The sequence below is a fragment of the Ambystoma mexicanum genome, chromosome 2p (genome assembly GCF_040938575.1).
Source record: "Ambystoma mexicanum isolate Mex_15411 chromosome 2p, UKY_AmexF1_1, whole genome shotgun sequence".
Lineage (NCBI taxonomy): Eukaryota > Metazoa > Chordata > Amphibia > Caudata > Ambystomatidae > Ambystoma > Ambystoma mexicanum.
Window position 1 is genome coordinate 1,349,975,453 of NC_090923.1, and position 20,444 is coordinate 1,349,995,896.

A 20,444-nucleotide genomic window follows, 5' to 3' on the forward strand; every position below is an offset into this window, starting at 1 on the left:
GGTAGAAACACCATGAACAACCTATGCAGAATACATCATATTATAGCAGATACTCAAAACATGGACAACAACTATATTGTCTCAGGAGGATAGCTCAGGGGCAACGCGCTCACCATGTAAGCAAGACGACGCCGAGGAATACAGGCCCCTGGGGCCGTGCTTAGAAACCTCTGGGTATTAAGCACATTATAAATAACCAATTATAATTATATAAGGGTATTGCTTTCCCCATATTATTTGCCCTATACCTTGAACCACTGGCCTGCCTACTCCCACGCCACCTAATCCCCCTATCTGCCGATTACACTTTGCTGTATTTAAATAACCCTGAAACAACTCTACCCTACATACTTGAAATATATGAAAATGTTGGCAAATTCCCAGGGATACACATAAATTGGGATAAGTCTTGTGTTTTCCCGTTAAATATCAAAAAAAATGAACAGTGATGTCCATTATCTATTTTCTAGCCAAAATACATAAAAAGTATGACACATTTCCACCTTGTCGGCCCATCATCAATGGGATAGGTTCCATTACAGAAAGAATCTCCCAATTCCCAATTCGTAGACCTACAGTTACAACCTTTAACAGGCTTTGCATCTTTCCTAAGAGATACGAAACACGTAATACAACACCTGGAACAGATACCATGGGAAAAGGAATATCTATTTATGATTCTGGATGTAGTTTCGTTATACACAAGTATCGAACATACCAAAGGATTGGAAATAACAGACCTCTTTCTCAAGACCAGCTCAGTTTCCTTTCTCAATCATAACAAAATGATTTTGGAAATATAAAAATGTGTTCTAGAAAACAACATCTTTATATTTGACAAAGCGACCTATCGTCAAAAACAGGGAACGTCTATGGGTGCAAAAATTCACGCCATCCTCTGCCAACCTATTAATGGGTCACTATGAACTAAATCAAGCCTGGCAACATCGAGCGTTCAAGAAAGGAAACAATATTGTTTACTGGGGCAGGTACATAGATGATGTGCTCATGATATGGAACAGAGAGTGAACAGACCTATTGGACTATGTAAATTACCTCAATGAGAACAATTATAACATTAAACTCACAGAGAAGAACAATGCAGACACAATTGAATTTTTGGACCTACGACTATATATTGCTGGAGACAAAATCCACGCTGATTTATACACCAAACAAACCAACAGCGGTGAACAAGTAAACGCACTGTCTAAATGCACAACTCCAAAACAAACACAAGTACCAATTATTGTTACAGTCACGATATAAGTGCTTGACCTGTCGATAACAGTGGATCTACATTATGTGGACTCGCGCGAAGGAGGCAATAAGCCGATCGCGACTGTAAAGTAAGCAGATAAAACAGAAAAAAAAAGAGCCTACTGTCAAAACGTAGTCGAACAAAAACTGAAAAGGTGCCTAGATGCCCAGACACAATCCAATACCGTGGCATCACCATTTACCATAAAGCCCGAGACACCCACACAAATAATACCCATAAGACCCTCATGACCCTAGATAAATCGCTGGATTTTTGGAAAAAACTCCCCCTCTCCCTTATGGGGAAGATGAACAAGTTACTTTCTTACCTGGTAACGTTCTTTCGATGGGATGGTCCGACGACGTATTCCATATCTATGACAGTAATCACCACAGCTGTGCTGCTTCGGAAACTTTTTCGGCGTCTGCGTCCTGCGTCAATGACGTCGATGCGCCGCCGTCGAGGACCTCCTCCGACGTCCGACGTCATCCGATGTGATAAGTAGGACGCACGACGCCAGTAGCCTCAGTTGTAGTTTTTTCCCCCAGAACGTGTGACAATAGTCAACTGCCAGTCCGACACAAAGCCTTGCGGAACGTAAGCTGCAAACGCAACAGAAATTCTGCAGCGGGGAAGGCAGGGCGGGAGCGATATGGAATACGTCGTCGGACCATCCCATCGAAAGAACGTTACCAGGTAAGAAAGTAACTTGTTCTTCGAGGGGATTGGGTCCTCCGACGTATTCCATATCTATGACAGACTCCCAAAGCAGTACCAAATCAAGGAGGAGGGAAAGAATTTAGAAACAAAATTTAGAATAGCCAATCAAATAGCAGAGCAAAGGACCGCCTTGCCAAAGGCCAGATCCTGCCCTCTGATGGAATCGAGGGAATAATGCCGCACAAATGTATGCACTGAAGCCCAGGTGGCAGCATCACAGATGTTGCGAATAGGAACACCCCTCTGCTGGGCAGTAGATGCAGCCAAGCCCCTGGTAGAATGGGCCCGCAAGCCAGCCGGAGGGTCCTTGCCCGCCAAGCGGTAACACTCCGAGATGGCCAAAATAATCCAGCGGGACAAAGTCTGTTTCGTCACAGCTTGCCCCAAGCGCTTACCAGCGTAACCAATAAAGAGTTGATCGTCCACTCTGACCCGGGACATGCGAGAAACATAAAAGCTCAAAGCTCTCCTAGGATCAAGCCTATGGAGCCTCTCCTCTTCCTTACCAGGATGCGGAGGAGGATAGAATGCCGGAAGAACAATCTTCTGGGCCAAATGAAATTCCGTCACTACCTTCGGAAGAAAAGAAGGACGAACTCGAAGGACAACCCTGTCCTTGTGAAATACAGTGAAGGGTGGCTTAACAGAAAGTGCCTGTAACTCACTCACTCTGCGAGCGGAAGTAACCGCAACTAAAAACACAGTTTTCAAAGTCAACAGCCACAAAGGGCAAGAATGTAACGGCTCAAACGGAGCACCCATAAGAAACCTAAGAACAAGGTTCAAATCCCAACCGGGCACCAGGAAAGGCGACGGAGGGAACACATTAGTGAGCCCTTTCAGAAACTGTGAAATTAAAGGGATTTTAAAGTAAGAACATTCTTCAGATGAGCGCTTAAAGATGGACAGCGCCGCCAGGTAACCCTTAACGGTACCCACTTGCAAGCCCCTGTGGGCCAAAGAAAGCAAAAAGGACAGAACCATGGGGATGTCACATGCAAAAGGATCCACATTCTGAACTCTGCACCAGTCGCAGAACTTACGCCAACGGCAACGGTACAGAGACTTAGTTGCGGGCCTTCGGGCCGAAAGCAACACCTCCATCACGTCTTCAGGGAGGTCCCAATCCTTATACCTCAACCTTTCAGAAGCCAAGCGTGAAGGTTGAGGGATCCGACCTCTGGATGGAGAACCTGACCCCCCTCCCGTGAGAGCAGATCGTCTCGGTAGGGAAGACGACGTGGAGGGCAGATGGACAAGTCGAGAAGGTCCGGGTACCACGTCCTCCGAGCCCACGCCGGAGCAATGAGGATCATCCGGGAACCGAACTTCCGTAACCTCCGCAGCACTTGCGGGATGACGGGGACCGGAGGAAACGCGTACAGCAGCGGGAACGACCACTCCACCACGAACGCGTCTCCTAAGGCTCCTCTTGGAGGAAATTCCCGCGAGCAAAACCTTTCGCACTTCCGGTTGACACTGGAGGCAAAGAGATCCACTTGAGGGGTCCCCCAAAGGGCGAAGATCTCCAGGAGAATCTCCTGAGCCAACTCCCACTCGTGAGAGATCGTGCTCTGCCTGCTCAGAGCGTCCGCCGTCACGTTCTCGACTCCGGCCAGATGAACTGCCGAGATCGAAACTTCCTGCTGGATGGCCCAGAACTCGAGCTGCATCGCCTCCCTGCACAGAGGAAGTGACCCTGCCCCCCCCCTTTTTGTTGAGGTAGTGCATGGCCACTGTGTTGTCCGTCAGGATCAGGACATTCTTCCCTCGCACAGTCGGCAGAAAAGCCCTCAGGGCTAGCCTGACGGCCCTCAGCTCCAACAGATTGATATGGAGTCTGGACTCCGACGGAGACCAACGACCGCTGACTGTCAGCCCGTTGGCATGAGCTCCCCATCCCGTGAGGGATGCATCCGACACGATCGTCACCTCCGGCCAGGGAAGCCAAAACGGAGCCCCCTTCATCAAGTTGCCTTCGACGGCCCACCACAGAAGGTCCCGGGCGACCGAGGGCGGCACCTGAATCGGGTCCGACATCCTGCCGGAGGACTGCGACCATTGCATCTTGAGTGCCCACTGCAAAGATCTCATTCGCAGGCGAGCCTCTGGCACCAGAAGAATGCAGGATGCCATGAGGCCGAGCAACCTCAAGAACTCGAACGCTGGGAGCGTCTGGGCATGCTGAAACATGCGCACCATCTGCTGAATGTGAAGAGCCCTCACCTGGGGAGGAAAACACTGCCCCAGGGAAGTGTCGAGCACTGCTCCGATGTACTGGAGCCTCTGCGTTGGCGTCAAATGGGACTTCTTTAAATTGAGGGAGAAGCCCAGCCTGTGAAGGGAGTGGCAGGCGACGGACAGATGATCCAGGACCTGCTCGGGAGAGCTCCCCTTGATCAACCAATCGTCCAGGTAGGGGTAGACGTGAATCCCCCCTTGCCTGAGATGGGCTGCCACCACCACCATGAGCTTGGTGAAAACCCTCGGGGCGGAGGTCAAACCGAACGGCAGGACCCGAAACTGAAAGTGCGAGTCGCCAACCGCGAACCTCAGGTACTTCTTGTGCTTGGGATGGATCGGCACATGGAAGTAAGCATCCTTGAGGTCGAGTGACACCAACCAGTCCTGAAGCTGAAGGGCCTGGAGGACTTGAGAGAGAGTAACCATCTTGAACTTGTCCTTCCCGAGGAGTTTGTTCAAACCGCGCAAATCCATGATGGGTCTCAATCCCCCGTCTTTCTTGGAAATCAAAAAATAAGGGGAATACCATCCCTTGTTCCTCTCCGCTACAGGCACCAGTTCTATGGCGCCTTTCTCCAGCAGGGCTTGAATTTCCTGCGCAAGGAGCGGATCCGGACACTTCAAAGAGAGGTTCCCCGGTGGATTGTCGCGAGGCCTGTGCCGAAAGGGAAGACAGTAGCCGTGGGTTATGATCTCCAGAACCCACACATCCGAAGTAATGGCACGCCACTCTACAAGATGCTGCGCCAGCCTTCCCCCAACCGGCGAACCATGGGACAAGGCCTCATGACTGAGTAGGAGCGGCTGCGGCGTTACCTGAGGGCAAAGAGGCAACTGCCCGAGCGGCCTTGGCACCACGGGTACCCTGTCGTCCACCTCTGGTACCCCTGCGTTGGCCCCTTTGACTGCCAGCTCCTCTCGCTCTACCAAAGGACGAGTAATAGCGAAAGGAGCCACCCCTCCACTGCTGTCCCCTAGGACGAAAAGGCGGAGGTTGGCGAACTGCAGCGCCCAACGACTTCGCTGCAGCTTTTGAGGTCTGCAACCTCTCAAGGCTCTCGTCAGCCTTGCTGCCAAAAAGATGTTCACCATCAAAGGGCATGTTGAGGAGCCGGGACTGCACATCAGGAGCAAACCCCGACTTCCGCAACCACGCAAACCTGCGTATCACGGTGCTCGCCGCCATGGACCTACTGACGCATTCAGCTAAGTCCAAACCCGACTGAACGGACTCACACATGGCATCCTTACCATCCTGGACCAAAGCAAGGAAACCAACCCGTTCGTCCCCTTCGGGAATATGTTCAGCCGCTAACGCAACACAGTTCCACAGAGTGTGCGTGAAACGTGACAAGGCACAAATGGAGTTGGCCGCCTGAAGCGCCATACCACCAGAAGAAAACACCTTCTTCGCCCAGCTATCAAAACGTTTGTCGTCCCTATCAGGAGGGATGGTAGGGTACGACGCCTGCTTTGCCGGGGCCGTGGCCGCCTGCACCACCAAACTTTCCGGAGTGGGGTGCCTGGTCAAGTAGCAGGGGTCGCCACTGGCTGGACGGTATTTCCGCGACAAGGATCTGCCCACTGCCGGGAGACTCTCCGGAGCAGTCCAAGCCGCCGCCACCCTACGCTGTAAAGCCATATGGAATGGCAGAACCGGGTCAGAAGGGGGACCAACATCAAGGATGTCCGTCAGATCATCCTGCACAAACTCCCCTGGGGGAGCAGACCAACCCAGATACTCAGACACCCTAGCCATAAGGCGCCGGTACGAGGAAATGGCATGGGAGCCAGGCTCAGGCCGACCAAATTCCACCTCCGGAGAGGTGTCCAGACCACTAGCATCATGCAGTGACTGCCTCAAATCGTCAAATTGACTATGGCCCGAGACAATGTCATCCGGCACCTGATCAGGAACCAGGCCAACCGAATCCTCATCCGCCTCCGAAATATAATCCAAGTGGTGGAAAGGCACCTGAGAGTGCCTGCTCTTAGCCAGAGCCTTCCTAGGGGGTACACCCGAGACACGGGGCACCTCCGACACGAAAGGCGTCGATGGCGTCGAGCGAATCGGCGCCGCCGTCGAGAAAACCGGCAACGGCGCCGAGAGGATCGGCGTCGACGTCGAGGAAATCGGCGTCGACGTCAGATGCAGCGCCTCCAATATCGGCGGCGTCGACACAGCCCTCGAAGCCGGAGCCCCGAGCGTGTCTCTCGACGACCTGAACGTCGACGGCTTCGACGACTTCCTCGGAGCCGGAGCTTCGAGAAAGCCTGTCGACGCCCTCGACGCCTCAGACGTCGATGTCTTCCTCGAAGACATCACAGGTGCACACGGTCTCGATCGCGTCGAGGACCGGGACCTGGAACGGGTACGGCGAGAACGAGCCTCCTTGTCCGAACGGGACCTCTCCCGTGACTCGTGCCGACCACTCTTGCGAGCGGCGTCTCTCGACCTCACACGGCCGACCCCACTCGGGGGCGCGGACGGTTGAGTACCCTGCGACTCAAGAATCGCCAACATTTTCTTCCCAAAGGAAGCCCATTCCTCCGGCGTCGCACGGCTGGTGGGATAACCGACGTGCCGGGCAGAGTCCTCGGAAGAGGACCTGGAAGGCGACCGGTGACGGCGCTTCCGAGAACGCCTCGAAGAGGCAGAGGAGTGGCGAGACCGACTCCTAGAAGAAGACCGACGAGACCTCCGACGATGACGCGGAGAGTCACCCCTCGAATCATCCGTCGAAAGCCCCGCCGACTTCGACTTCCGGGGCTTGGACACCCGACCTACCGACAATTTCTTCTTACGTTCGCGTAAGGCCTTGGAAGTGAGCGACAGGCAGTCGACACAGTCATCCGTGTCGTGGGCCTCCCCGAGGCACCAGAGGCAGGCGTCGTGCGAGTCAGTCACCGACATCTTGGACCCACACACCCCGCACTTCTTGAAGCCCGGACGCGGGGTTGAAGACGAAGTGGAAGACATCGCTGCGAAGGAATATTCACAAACGAACAGGCTCGAAGAACCAGAAAGAACAGAACTCCAAAGAGTCGAGGCTAGAACCGAGAAACACGAAGCAACACGTTCGCGGAAAAAACGGAACTGAGGCTACTGGCGTCGTGCGTCCTACTTATCACATCGGATGACGTCGGACGTCGGAGGAGGTCCTCGACGGCGGCGCATCGACGTCATCGACGCAGGACGCAGACGCCGAAAAAGTTTCCGAAGCAGCACAGCTGTGGTGATTACTGTCATAGATATGGAATACGTCGGAGGACCCAATCCCCTCGAAAGTGATAATCAAATCATTAGAGCTACTCTGCTTTCGTTACCAATGTTCCATTCTTCAATAGACACATTCTTTGATAATCTAGAGGCTCAATTAAGTAAGCTCCTGTGGCACCACAGCAAACCTAAAATCGCACTGCAAACTCTTTGCAGAACCATAAACAAGGGTGGCCTAAAGAACCCAACTTTGAGAAATTCTATGTGGCCTCACAACTACAATTCATAACCAAGAGGCTATCGAATGAGATGACTTTGGAAGCTAGACTACTGAGGAAATCCTGTCACCCGTAAACGATGAAAGAAGCGATATGGCTAAAAATAACAGATGCCTAAGTCTCATTATTGATCAAAGTAGGTTCCAAATATGGAACAGGACCTGCAATAGACACATTGGTGGTGCCTTATTCAACAGATATCCCGCTGGGAGCAGGATTCATTCTGATTAACATGCTCTTGCAACACATTAGGCAAGTATGGGAGCCAGATTCTTTGGGGCTTGTCTTCACAGAATAAACGTCTGATACCATTCAGGGACTTCAGGAACGCAAATAAAAATATACCTCCAGGACTTTTCCTAACATACATGACACTGACAAGATCAACCAGATGACATTGGAGAGAACTCCCAGATGAGCAGAACCCGAATAAACTTTGACATACTCTTTATGAACAGTGGGAAAACACAACACCAAAAACAGTTATATATAATGCATTATTTGAAATGGAATCCCAAACAGATCTGAAAATCAGAACCCTGTGGGAGGGTGACTTAGGATATAGCCTTGAAGACATCCATAGTCTTCCTTTCCCTTCAGGTGGACTCCTATCTATTAAGTTACCGCTCTCAGCATCACAAACAGCAAAAATCCTCCTTCTGTACAGATCTCCATGCCCAATATCCACCTTCGAGGAAGATATTACACAACTCCTCTTTGACAATACCAAACCAGGATCCCAAATCATATTGCTTAGTGACTTTAATTAATTTAGGCCTCCAAGACATAACTGACCACAATACCACTCCTTAGCCAACTCGATTACAGAACTAGGCTTCTCATATCGCATTACTAAGTCCACGCACAGCAAAGTGAGAATTCTTGATTGCATTGTAGACCTCAATTGTGATATCACCATCCTCTCCAACGTACCATGCACTTGGTCGGACCACCACATCATCTCATTCACCATACAGAACTGCAATCGACCTAACCTGTGCAATGCCCCGGAACTGCCAGCTCTCACTAGAAGCAACCGGAATATTACAGTAGAGTAGCTACTGCCTCCACTACAACCCATCCTCAACCATCCTACTATTAGCACAGACCCCTAATCCCTTCTAGAATTATACAACCAGACGCTAGCCCAAGCTATCAACACTGAAATATTCCAAGAGCACAAAAGGTAAAAATATAAGAACTACAAATACAAAGAAGCATTGGTGGGAAAGAAATACCAAGAAGTCTTGGTGTTGAATATGAACTTTGGAAAAGACAAAAGAAAGCGTTGTATTGTATTGTATTATAATTTGTAGAGCGCAAACCAAGGCCAGTAAGGCATCTGGGCACTAAGGGAGAGAGCGGGGACCGGAGGGAAAGAGTGGGGAAGGGAACCAAGGAAAAGACAGGAAAAGAAATTAAGCAACGAACAGCATGTTCTTTAGTGGTTTCCTAAAACCCAGAAGGTCTGGGAGATCACACAGTGCCTGTGGCAGCTTCTTCAAGAGCTTCGGGCCAGGACTGAAAAGGAATGCCCCCCTGATCTGGATTTGTGGAAACGCAGGACCTCAAGGAGATTTTTATCACTTGAGCGAAGCCTACAAGAAGACATGTAGGCTTTAAGCTTCTGTCGTAAGAAGATAGGGCCAGAGAAATGAACGGCCTGGTGAACTGCACAGGATCTTAAATTCGATCTGCCTCCTCACCCGTAGCCAATGGAGTTTACTTGCTAGCGAGGAGATGTGCTCAGATCTGGTGGGCCCCAAAGTTAAGTGGGCTGCAGCATTATGCAAAATCGGAAGTCTATGAATCAGATAGTCAGGTTGCCCTAGAAAGATCTCATTGCAATAATCAATGGATCCCATTGTGGACCAAGTGACAATAGTGGCCCAGCACGCGGGAGGGAGAAAAGGCAGGATTTTCTTAAGAAGTTTCAGGCTGTGAAAACCTTCTCTACAGACTGAGGCAATCTATACCTCTCTGGATCCTGAGGCTTACATTTTAACCCCCACGCTTCAATGGCTATGGCCAGAAAGAGGAATTCCAGAAAATACTGGGGCCCAGGGTCCCAAAGACCAGGACTTCAGTCTTACTCCCATTCAATATGAGGCTGTTTTTAGCCATCCAAATTGAGGCTGCGGATAGACAGTTCTTAAGATTAGAAGCTATGAATCAAGATGGAAAAACAGTTGGGTGCCGTCAGCATAAGTGCAGAAGCGGATATCAAAAGATGTTATTAGATCAGCCAGGTGATGCATATAAAGCAGAAGAAAAAGGATATCATGAAACAGTTTGCTGACGATCAGATAAGAAAAAAATAAACCCTTCAAAAGGCTTGCCTCTGAAGCCAGCCTGGACCAGCCGTTGAATCGTAATGTTATGAACTATTGTATCAAAGGACGCTGAGAGGTCAAGAAGGATCAAGACACCTACCTCTCCGCGGTTCGGACACAACGCTAAGCCGTCACAAACCGAAATCATTACTAATTTGGTTCCCATGGTAGGTTTAAAGCCAGCCTGAGAGCCATGCAAAAGATCATTAGATTCAAGAAAAAGAGACAGCTGAGGTGTCACAACGCCTTGCATAATTTTCATAATAGCAGGGAGTAGTAATATTGGGCGATAGTTGTCTGGACTGGCCGGATCCACGTCAGGCTTCTTCAAAAGTGGAGACACAACAGCATGCTCAAATGAGGGAGAGATAACACCATGCGTGAAGGAATGATTAACAGCTACTGTGAGTAAAGAGATGCAGGGCCTCATTATGAGTGCAGCGGTAAGGGGTTAACGGCACCGGTAAGGATGCTGGTGCCATTAACCCCTTACCGCTGCATTTCGAGGTCCCTTAGCAGGTCCCGCTAAGGACGGCTGGATTTACCACGCATTTAAAACGTCTTCAGTAATAAAATATAAACATCAGTTAAAATTGTTCACAATCCCAATATTCCACTGTTTTAAAAAGAGCATTAGTGGGTATTCCGGTATTTTAATGGCATGCACAGAGAGTGCAGCCTTACCGAGTAAGAACTACAAGTGCCAAGAGGCATTGGGAGAAAATAATTACCAGGATATATTGGTGTTACACATGAACTTTTGAACAGGCTAAGAGGGCAGACTAACGAGAGCGAGAATTATGAGTACAAGGAACTACTGGTGTCACAAGATGAGTATGGCTTGTGAATTGAGGAAGATTGAAAGAGAGGTCGAAGTGGTCATGCAGAGGTCTATGTAAATTCCTTGCAGTTTCGAATGTCTTGGACAGTGAAAGATCTCAGATAAAATCTTGGGAAGGGAACTCTGCGAAGAACAAGACAGACTTGAGCGAGGCAGAAGGAAGCCTGTGAAGAATTGTGAGAAATTGAGAGCATATAAATTGAGTATTGATGACAAGGAGCATGAAGCCTAAGGAAGTGATTGAACTCCCAGAAATTGAAACCTAAGATTGAACTGTTGAACTGTACCAGTAAGCCAAAGTGTGCAAGACTGATAGAACTGTACCATCCACCTATGCTTTGTTTATTAAGAGACACTCTAGACCCTGTGGGGTTGAACCTGGGGAAGGGGGTTGGTGCTGAAGCCATTCTGACTTTTCTTTTTGACACACTATTTTCCTTTTTGTATAACCGTAACACATTTGTTATCTAGAGAAGGAGGGCAACTTTAGGTTTTTCTTGTATAGGCCTTTTATTTTGACCAGACTGACGTATTTGTTATTGTTTAATGGTCCAGATTACTCCCATTTTAGAGTTTGGGTCAGTTAGGAATTCTACCATCCCAAGCAAATTCCTAAATAAAGGTTTTTGAAACTTGTATCCGTTGTTTCTGTGTATACTGCTCAATACCATGCCTTCCTCACATTTCCAAAAAAGGTGTCTAGAAATCAGAGACTTAAACTGATTCAACACATGCTGCTACATAGAGTTTACCTGAAGCCAAAGAAAATGGCACAAATGCTTGCCAATGCACTTCATAAATGCCCCAAATGCCAATTACAGAATGGGGACCTAGCGCATATGCTCTGGAACTACCCACAGAAAAAGAGGTACTCTAGCTCCAACTTGTCAACCTGGAACTGGATCTAGTCCGACACTCGCCAGATGCATACCAAGTGGATGCCCAATCCAAAAGGGTTAAAAAAAACAGACTCAGTAAACTGGTAAACCAAACACTGACTCTAGCGATAAAAAACTGTTGATAGCATGGAAATCCCAACAAGGCCCGGAACATCAAAATGTGGAATAAAGATTTAGATAGGTGGGGAAAAGCAAAACCTAATATTCTCTGAAGTGACGAGTGCGGAAACGCACAAGATAGACAGGAGACGTGGAAGAGGTGGGAAATTACACTGCTGAAATTAAACAGAGTGTCTGACGACAGACCTCACTGAAAGCACAACTCATCAACAATTAATTACACTGCATGTAATACAGAAATGAACACAATAATGACACTAGAACATTAATCACAAATTGGTGGATGAAGAAGCAATGCACACTCATTGCACTTCATACAGACATATAAATATTATGTAAACAGGTGATACCTTTAAAGATGAGGGGTGGGGGAAGAAGGGGTAATTAGATCACCATCTGTTAGATGGAATTACAGTTTTGCTTTTCTTGTTCTGTTTTATTCTGTTTGGTTTTATATGATCCCTCCCACTGTTGCCAATTATAAGAAATATGTTAATAGTTTGTGATAGGAACAATCAGCGAGTAGTGTTTTCATAAGTTCAGATGGCTACTATAAAACCTAATAAACATATTATAAAAAAAGAATGACTGCCAATTAGACCTCAGTCTGGAGACCCAGTGCTTTGGGTGGGACATTCCCAATGTGGTGATTTAATATACTTTGACAATGGGCCTCATTACAAGTTCCGCGGTAGCCTTGCTGGTAAAACCGGCAGGCTGCCGCTGAAATTGCAAATTTTACCGGCGCCTGGCAATGGGCAATTACCGGGGAATTCCAGCCCCGCCGGACCCAGTAATTGCTAATTCCCGGTTGCTGGTAAAAAATGCTCCCCATTCCCATTTGAGCTCCATAGGGCTCAATGGGAATGGGGAGGTCGGATGCACCACCACCATTCGTGAATGGTGCCGGTGCACCCGACATGGTCTGCTCGCGGGTGCCGGTATGCCCGCCAGGTCAGACCTGGCGGGCGGGAAGGCACCGGCGAGCAGACCTCGTAGTTTGCCGGTCCGGTAACAACGGTACTGGCAAGCTTACGGGTACAGTTGTTACCGGACCAGCAAACTTATAATGAGGCCCAATGATTGTATAAATAGTTTACCTAATTCTATATTTTTAGATTTAGGATTTTCTAATTGAATGGGAAATGGACCACTGATATACGATATCGCGCCCTGAAAAATTGTGTATTAGCACATTATAAATGCCATATCATATCATATCATATAATTGACCATTGTTAAGGAGGTGTCAGAGGATCACACAATCAGTCAAAAAATACTCAATGATGGAGGACTTAGGTGCATGCCAAAACCAAGCTTTATTAAAATAATGAATCTAAGCCGGGGCAACAAATAAGCATCTCCTCTTGTAGCTCTCGCATTCCAGATGATTACAAGCTGGTTTTGTTACACAATTGTGCCAGAAATGACATCACAATACATTGTCAATTTACAAAACCTACAGGGAATCGGGATTGGTTAGTAGGTCAAGCTACATATGTTTAGAGGTTAGTCACTTAATTGGGGGATACCTATCTGATGCCTCCACCTGAGCCCGTCCTTCCTACAGATACAATTTTGAATACATCATTATGGGGCTTATTAATTGGTTGGCGCTATCCATCATGGGCAGTGTGGTAAGGGGACCTCTCATAGGTTGGCATCTAGCTTACCAACCTTGGGCCATTTTTACAAGACGTCAAGATAAGAGGGAGACGCAAGTGGTGGAAGAAACTGCTATGGTCTGCCATATTTCCAGTGAAAGAATACCCCAAACCATCCCAGGGCGATGAGGCCTCCTTTATTCTTTGAACTTGGCCTTGTGTGCCATCTGGTGTCTCTGTGCATGCTACAGGAGTTCTGCACATGTTCTATCTACGTTGGCACATAATGAATAGGCAGTGTTTTTCATATCTGAGTCACGTGTTAAGAAACCAGGTTTGAGAATGTATTTCCTTCTATTTATTAAGGTTTGAGATCATTCTAACATGTAAGTTGTGTTCTTTGTGACCGCTCATGGCGTTGGTCACTTACATTCTATAAAGACTTTTGGCATGCTGATGCCTGGCACCTGGACATCATGGGTTGTTTTTGTGTATTAACATGATTAATTGGGGAGTCTATCATGCCCCATCCTGGAAACTGTCTTCTGGTGTCAGCGTTTCGCTCATCCCCGACGCCCTTCCTAGTTTCTGACCTTGGTTTTTGCTGTGAGCTACTGCTTAGGCTCTGCACAAATATGCGCTTCTGTGGATTCAGTCTTTTGAGTTTTCCGAGGCCTGGAGGCCTGGGCTCATTCTGAGATATGCTGCAGCGTCCATCTTGTCCCATTACACCATCAACTTGGATATCAAATAAATCGCTACACTGCCTTCCGGTGACTACAAGGATCAAATTCAAGACCCTCTGCAGCATCCACATGGGCTTCTTGGGCCAGGGACCACGCTATCTCCAGCTTTCCCTCCCTAAATACTCTCCTGCTAGAGTCCTACGCTCCTCTAACTCCAACTCTTTGACTGCCAAACGCTTCTCCAAGCAGAGAGTGGGGGGCAGGTCTCTCTCCTCGGCTGGTGCCTCCTTTTGGAACTGCCTCCCTGCCCCTATCAGACTTGAGTCAGACCTCCTCAAGTACCAGAAACTGCTCAAAACTCTGCTGTTCTCTACCTCTTTCCTTTCCCAGCTAAACACCCCTCTGCCACTGTGGCTGGTGGCCTGATCTTCATGAATCTCACAGGATTCCAGGCCCTTCCAGCCCCCCCGCACCACTGCCTTGCCCTTGCGAGCCCCTGCTTGGAGGCTCTGCATCCCACCCTTGGGAGTCGCTTGCACTAAGCACTTAGCCTGAGGTTCTCCTCCTTAGCCCCCGTTGCACTTCCCTCCCAGGAACTCCACCAGCACTTGCCCACTCCTCTGCTCCCCCGCCCCGTGCCCTCCTATCTCCTGCACTTGTCCTCACTGCACTTGCACAGCCGAATGCCACAAGGCCTAGTAGGACCATGACTGTATTTTACTGTTATTGCCATTGTTATTTTCCTCTGTTCTCCCCCCCCCCCCATTTAGCCTTGTGGGGCTCTGAAACACTATTCAGTTGTATAAGCGCCTAACAAATGCTCAATAAAATAAATACATAATAAATATGCTTTACTTATTTGATCCTGAGGAAGGAGTTGCATTCTACTTACTTCGAAACACTCAAGGTACGTCAACCTGTTCCAGTCAGACAATTGCAGCACTGTTTAGTATTTAGCTATTGCAGTCTGTTTTTGAATAGTTGGTTATACAAGGTATTAATCCATTTACTCTTTTTTGTGTTATTTAATGGACGTTATTTGTTCACCTGAATAAATATAGTTTGACTAATATCTGATATGTCTTTATATGCTATTCAGAATTTTATAATTAAATACGTTTCTGCTTTTTGTATTGGTGAAGTATAAATATTTCATAACACAACATACCTTTTAAAGTGAAAGGAAAAATTGGGTCAAATGGAAAGCCGGGCCACAAAACAAATACTAATGCATGGGGCTCTCACCAGTCTCAGGTTATCTGGTAGATCGTCGTCATAATCACCCTTGGATACTTTCTCTAGAGTATTGATTGCAGTCTCCAGGAGCTTCTCATGATGTACATTCTCCAACTCCCGATTCTGTGCCATTGTATGGAGGAAAGTTAAGAAAGCAACCACAGTATCCGTGGAATGTACAGGCATAAAGGTCCACACCTTCATTATAAGTCCCCAGGAAACCATACTCAGCCAAAACACTTTGACAGATTTTCATTGCCTCCAGATCTCTTTTTCCTTGTCCTAATACTTAATTTTGAGGTGCTCCACCACCTTCAGAGAAACAATTTTCTAACTTGAAATTGCCCTGTCCCTCATCCTCTGTTGGAGGCATATAATGCATCCACTAAGCACAAACCATAGTTTTGTATTTCCTGTCTCCAGACAGAGACCGGAGTGGCAGGCTACTGCCTCTTGCATCTTCTCTGTGCAGGATTTGTGAAGCAATGCTCGTCATGGCTCTCTTCCTGTCGGAGGAGCGGCTTATTTTGTGATGTGGAGCGAGGTAATTAGAAGGGGCCTGGCAGATCTTCAACAGGCCATAAAGCTGGACTGTCTGCGGACTCTAGGACCAGCGGCCTGGAAGAAAAATGCATCTAGGCACTTAAGGGAGCAAGGGTTTTATGTTCTTTGTGACTTCGCATGGGAGTAGAAGGCAGGCTCCCGCGCAGCAGTGAAGTCAAGGAAGGGATATCACATGAGGAGAAGAGTAGGGCTCCCACTGCTCTGACATCAGCTGGTAGCATCCCAAGTAAGCCCTAGATCACACAGCCAACCCTCCAGGAACATGGTAATAGGTGAAATGTACAAACACTAGCCTTCGCTGAGCCCCGAGTAGGTTTCTCAAAACATGCTTACCTGACTAGGTCCTTGACACAGGCATGCAAAGGGAACTATGTAGATTATGTGTGGCATGTTCCCAGCATGGAATGACCTCCAGGTAGCTATCTTGCCATGGGATTCTTTGAATCTCTCAGAGCATGTATGACCCATGGAGATACAACAGTGTATGCCGATTTCTCTTCACTTTGTGTTGTCCCATCTGCAATTAGGTAGCCCCTTTGAGGGCAGGTGCTCATGACAGGGTGTTTCTATAATGCTCCACTGGGAGCCCCAGAGAACAGAAAACATCCTTTAATATAAAGCCCGTAAATATAAAAAAAGAGAAGCTACCTGCCTTCAGACCCAGTCGCCAAGCATAGTGCAAAAAAGGAAGGTCCCCTTTAAATCCCCAAAGAGGATGTAGAACAGGAATACACAAAATGAGTTTGTTTCTTTGTGCTCCTGCTCAGATTAACCAAGGAAAATTAATTCGAAAATCCATGTGCCCCACAGGATTGCACTGTATACATCTCTCCCTATGCTTAAACTCTGTCAAGCAGTGAAGGAAAGAATGTTATTTCCACCATCCAAACACTCAGCAATGCAAACAAAAGTAGCACTCATGTCCCCAGGTTTATTGCAGAGTTTATATGCAAGAGAAACGCCCCCTGGATTTACTAATGCATGCAGATGGAAACAGATAGCTTCAGGAAAGGGTGATGACAGCACACATATAGCAGAAGCCAGTATAAGAGTTACCATGGCCGATGACCCTTATACAGGTTTAGACCGACCGCATTAGAGATCACCTTACAAGGAACATGTGGATCAGATCAGGAAACAGGATACCCTCTTTCACCCAAGTGCAAGGTATTCCTTTGAAGCCCAAACCAAAGGAGGACCAATCACCATTTAAAAGGCACCCAGCACAAGCAACCTTTGTCATTCCCTGGAAGAACTGCCAGCAGGAAGCGTGGCGTGCCAGAGAGACACCAGGTCAGGAGACTTGGTAGCTGACAATCGGTCCTGGGAAGAACCTGGAGGAAGTTAGATCCTGGGAGGCCCCCCAAGTCAGGAGACTTGTTAGAGAAAGGTCAGACCAGAGGGGAGCTGGCCAAAGGGGAGCCGAAGACCCTGGGAAGCTTGGACTAAAGAGGGTCAACTGGAGGGTGTGTTGGCAAAGTAAGCTCTGATGAGAGATAAAGTTGGAGAAGTTTTGGAGAGTATAAAGGAACTGGTTTGTCTAGGGGGAGAGTCTCTAGAAGGGAAAGGGAAAGGTAATGTAACGAATCTGGACAATTCGCCCCTTCTCCCGAAAGTAGAGCCCACCCCCTTTGAAGCTAGGGAGGTGAGGCAGCTACGCAAAACCCTCCCTAGGGCTCTGGGCAAGTGACTCCCCTCTTGTGGACAAGGACTCCCATTCCAACATGGAACTCCCAGTCAAAAATACTCTTTCTGCATATATGGATGTTGGAGAAACTGTTGAATTTCCTGTTACAACTGTAAATCACAAAGAGCCTTCTGTGACCCTATTGGCTTCAGGTAATGGTGAACGTCGCCTGAGTGCCAGAAACATGGAAGACGGATATGATTTAATTCATTCTAAAGACCTGCATAAGACGCAAGCATCTTGTGAATGGAGAGGGAACTTCCACAGTGGGAGGAGAGAGAGTGCTACGCAGAGGAGCACCAACATCTTTGAGGGATGGAGCTACATCGAGCTGTGGACAGGGATGGACTGGGAACCAAAAAGGCCCTGGAAATAATGTTCAGAGTGTCCCCATATTACACATTTTCAGCAAGCCCAACCCTTTTCCTATGAAAAAATTTGGAAATGCCACACGAAAGAGGCCTAAGGTGCATAGGCTTATCAGGAAATCCCAGAGATTCCTATAGGCCAGTACACCCATGGCTGCGGAGCCAGCGCTAAAGAGCAGACCGAGCGGAAGGCTCCATTCAAGGCGAGACAGAGGACAGAAAGACAACCGTCTTCCCGGGTGGCGTGACCACTGAAGAGCAGTAGTGGGCCTGGTGCCCAGGAACCAATGCCAAGACCTGAGAGGAAAGAGGAGCCCAAGATCCTGAGCTCCCGCTGACAAAGGTCTTTCCCACCACAAGAGGCACCGAGGCGGAAAGAGACGCTACGGACATGTAGAGGTGAGCAAGGTATATGACTGCGGGTTTCCAGGAGCATGGAACCAACGCACGTACAAAACCCAGAGCAAATGTAATGGGCACACAGCCCCTTTGAAACAATACGAACATTGTACTAAAAGGATGGAATAGCCACCAATACTACAAACAGTTAATAGAATGTAACGGGCACCCCTCTACTACATAGAGAAAAGGGATACAAACGATGTAATACAAGGCTGGAATAGCCAACAAAGTGTGCCAAGTTAAGTGAATGAGCCAGGCACACAGCCCTCACAAAATAAGAGTGGGCAAAGATACAGAAACTGTATAGCAGAGGTCCTGTATTGAGTCAAAGTAAAGAGGAGCAGAAGACTCTAAAACACAGACAGCATAGTGCATAAATCACTGGGAGCAGTGTTATTTGACTGGGCAGGACCATAAGCTAAATTGTACATTGAAAGACAATGGGTGTCATTACGAGATTGGTGGTAGTCATGACCCTATTTGCGCCATGACTGCCACCAATAACGGGTCCGGCACCGGTGTTGTTCAATGGGGACTTACCGGTGTAGTCCGACCCTGGCGGGACCGATAAGTCCCCATTGAACAAGCCATTCCCCATTCCCAATGAGCCCCTATAGGGCTCAATGGAAATGGGGAGGGCGCTTATAACGGGCTCGCGAATGGCAAGCCCGTTATTAGCGCCCTGGTCCCTTAACAGGTCCCGTCCAGAACGGCTGGTCAGACCAGCCGTTCCTGGTGGGACCCGCTAAGGGACCTCAGAATAGGGCGGTAAGGGATTACCGGCACCGGTCTCCTTACCAGTGCCCGGTCTCCCTTACCGCCCTACTCGTAATGACCCCAATATTTTTTTAATATAGAGCTAATGGACCTTTGGGATGACCCAATGCTACGAAGGTGGGAAAGAAAGAAGTTTTTTTTATGTCGTCCTGGAGGGATTGGAACATTGAGAAAAGAAGAGCGAGAGGGAAACCCTTACAGGAAATAAGTGTTGATTTTTCAACAGAATTTTGTGAAGAAAATCTACAAGAACTTTAAGACTGAGACCCAGTCATATATAACTGGGCCACGTAGATGTCCCTTCTGAGGCTAGTGAACAAGCCTCCCTTTTCTTTTGAGTTAGCTATTTTTCTAAAGTGGTAGCACCGGTTAGCACTTAGGATTCAAACAGAAGACTTGACAAGCACCCTTAGTTTTACTCTTGTTAGATAGGGAACTTCCCCCATAACGATAGGGTTAGTTAGGCATTTTGATTTTTATTTAAATAAAACTTATGAATCATGACCCCCATGTAGTCCAAGTCCTTCTTCTGGTTCACCACAGTTCCCAATTAGAGAGGCAAAAAAGTGGTACCAGCTACGAAAAAAAAGAAAGAGTGGAGCAGGAGAACGGTACCAGCTTCATGAAGGAAACAAAGGGTTTCTCGACCTCGAGGACGCCTACTTTCACATCCCTATTAGCTGCTCACACCAGCGCTACCTACGCTTCGTGGCAGCAGGAGTACTATACCAGTTCAAGGCCCTTCCATTCGGCCTGCGGTCTGCTACGTGGGTGTTTACCAAATGCCTTGCACCAGTGGTGGTGCATCTGCAGCGGAGGGGAGTTCACGTCTACCCGTATCTAGACGACTGGTAGGTGAGAGCCCCCTCCTATCCGCTGGCAGAAACCAACACCATCATTCAGTGTCTACAGCAGCTGGGTTTCTCCATCAACTTCCACACGTCGTGCCTGGTTCCATCGCAACAGCTGGTGGTTTTGCCATTGTTCTTTTTTCTACACCGACGTCTCCAGCAGAGCGAACCCTACACAAGCTGGATGTAGTGCGCGCCCTCAAGTACTATGTGGCTCGTACTAAGTCATTCAGTACAAAAAATCAACTGCTTGTGTCATTTGGATCTTCTGTGTCGCCCAGGAAGGCTCTCCCACAGTCCTCCATTTCAATATGGATTGCAGCCTGCATCTCATTCTGCCATCCACAGCCCGG

At 48.1% G+C, this 20,444-nt stretch overlaps 1 protein-coding gene across 2 annotated transcripts in view; it reads right to left on the reverse strand.

The window, feature by feature from the left end:
* Positions 1-20,444, reverse strand: part of DRC3 (dynein regulatory complex subunit 3) — a 742,340-nt gene that overhangs the window by 75,901 nt on the left and 645,995 nt on the right. For both annotated transcript variants that reach the window (XM_069645719.1, XM_069645718.1), the window contains exon 11: positions 15,452-15,574. In XM_069645719.1, coding sequence (XP_069501820.1) covers positions 15,452-15,574 — 123 coding nt within the window. The remainder of the gene's footprint in view (positions 1-15,451; positions 15,575-20,444) is intronic.